This window comes from Nesoenas mayeri (genome assembly GCF_963082525.1).
Source record: "Nesoenas mayeri genome assembly, chromosome: 18".
Classification (NCBI taxonomy): domain Eukaryota; kingdom Metazoa; phylum Chordata; class Aves; order Columbiformes; family Columbidae; genus Nesoenas; species Nesoenas mayeri.
Window position 1 is genome coordinate 12509637 of NC_137566.1, and position 2246 is coordinate 12511882.

General features: G+C 51.5%; 1 protein-coding gene across 3 annotated transcripts in view; it reads left to right on the top strand.

Annotated features, from left to right (window-relative positions):
* Window positions 1-1502, top strand: part of PBX3 (PBX homeobox 3) — a gene marked incomplete at its 3' end in the record, with an annotated part of 97241 nt that extends 95739 nt beyond the window's left edge. For all 3 annotated transcript variants that reach the window (XM_080356117.1, XM_080356119.1, XM_080356118.1), the window contains exon 9: window positions 1328-1502. In XM_080356117.1, coding sequence (XP_080212243.1) covers window positions 1328-1420 — 93 coding nt within the window. The remainder of the gene's footprint in view (window positions 1-1327) is intronic.
* Between the last annotated feature and the right edge of the window lie 744 nt (window positions 1503-2246).

Genomic DNA, 2246 nt, shown 5'->3' on the forward strand with positions numbered 1-2246 from the left:
CAGAGTAAGGATTAATTTATTTGAAAAAAAGAATGCTTGCTGACAACCTCTCCTCCAGCTGCCAGGCTGAGTAAAAATATTGTACATTTGTTGTTTATAAATTTGGATAAAAGAGGAATGATGTTTACTTCAGATGGAATATCTTTAGACTCATATCTGCACAAGAGTTTTTCTTTCTCTAAGTAGATTCTCGTATCTTTAAGGAATAGCAAAGCCGCGGTGCCTCCGCACCCGAGCAGGATGGTGCGTGTTCAGGCTGTTGTAAAGGGTGGGGGGTTCCAGCCGTGTTGTGATGGCAGGTTGGCGTTGCTGTTCATTTTACTTAAGAGAAGCCAAACGCGAACCTTTGGATTTGTCAGGCTGAGAGCTGCTCTGCTTGCTGTTTGTCATCTGCAAAGGAGATAATTACCGAGGCTTCTTTCTCCTCCTCTTGGAGCCATAAAGCATTTGCTGTTGTCATGATAGCTGAACAATGTTTTTAATGCCCTATAAAAATCTCTCCCGGCTGGGTGTGGGGTTCGAGGGTCGGCTGTGCCGGGTACCGGGCGCCACCGTGGCTGCCCCTCTCGCCGTCCTGGCAGAGCGCGGCGCTCCCGCCGCCCGGTGCCGGCGGTCGGGGCGGCTCGGCGCGTGGCGCGGGCAGCAGCGCGGGGTCCCCTCTCCCGGCGGGGGCGGCCGCGGGCGCCGGCAGCCGGGGCGGCGCGGGGAGAGGCCTCCCCGTCACTTCCACTCAGCCTCCCCCGGCTCACGAGCCCCGCGCCTCCCTCCTCTTGACTGACAGAAAAATATGTAGCGACAAGCTGTCTGCCACGGCAGAAATGTGATCAGACATTGATTTCGGCAATTGCCGCGATCGGCCGAGACATGAGGCGAATTTGTTCCCGAGCGCTGCTCTCGCTGCGCGGGGAGGGCCGGGCGGGACGGGCAGCGGCTCAGACGGGCCGCGTGGAGATGGCTGGACGCGGGCCCAGCGGCCCCTTTCCTCCCGCAGCCCCGTCCAGCGGCCGTTCCCTGCGCGGGGACGCGAGGGGTTAAACACGGTGGCCCTGGACTCGTCTTCTCAGGGGAAAAGCTGATGTGTGGGCTAATGGGATGTTGCTCATTAAAGCGCCGACGGGCTGTGCAGAAATCCCCCGGTGCTAATTGCGCCGGCGTCTGGCGGGAAGGCGGCGTTCCCGGTGCCGGCTGCTGGTTCCTCGCACGGGTGCTGCAGCCAGAGCGAGCGCAGGACAACCTCCCACACCTGGGCCGCCCGCTCTGGTACTTCTAGTGTACAGTATAATTAATATGCGTAATTGCATCTATTGAATTGTTTTTCCCTTTTCAGGCTAATGGAGGCTGGCAGGACGCAACTACTCCATCTTCTGTGACTTCCCCTACAGAAGGGCCGGGAAGTGTGCACTCTGATACCTCTAACTAATCTCCTAGCAACACTTTTTCCCTGCGCTGAGATGCCTTGATTAGCGCATTCAGAGTCACAGGAGAAAAAGGAAAGAGTTTTTGTAGCCAACCACCTACAGCTTTACTGTAAAACCTTGTCTTATTAGGAAACTTGGTAAATCTGTTTTTTAAAGGTATCATAATCATTTGTATTTATACTTAAAACACACAATGTTAAAAAGCACTTTATCCAATTAGGCCAAGATTTAGCATTGTTTATAGCCCTGTAACTATTTTATCATAATTTATCATCAGCAGTTTTAACAGCGTTGGTCTAACAGTTGCCAATTACTTGGTCTTAAGGGTAAAAGCACAGGACAAGCTTAACCTCAATAGCGAGAGCAGACAAAGAAACACCTCACCCAAATTTAACTCTGTGCATATTCTCATGGAAAGTCAAGATGAATTGCAGACTTTGATTGTGTTTAATCTTTTCATATCTCTTATAGAGTTGGAATAAAAAGAGCTGTTCAGTTATTTCGGTTAATGGTTGTGTTTAAGAATCCTTATTCGTCACATTTTTGTTGTGATCTATTGTCTTACCAATTAGATTGGAAAGCAGGAGCATCTTTTCTTGCTAAAGCCCCGGACCCGCGTCTCCTCGTGTCCCGCGCGGCCGCGGCGGCTCCCCGGGTTTTACAGTACGAGCTGGTGCTGCCGCGCCTGCCGGCGCCTCCGCTGGCGGCAAACAAAGGAAAAGCACCATCATATGGAGTGTTGTACATAGTGTAGCAAAAGAGTATTTATACATCTCACCAATCAAACACAGCTTTATTACCTCATGCGAACTCATACGAACCAATAGA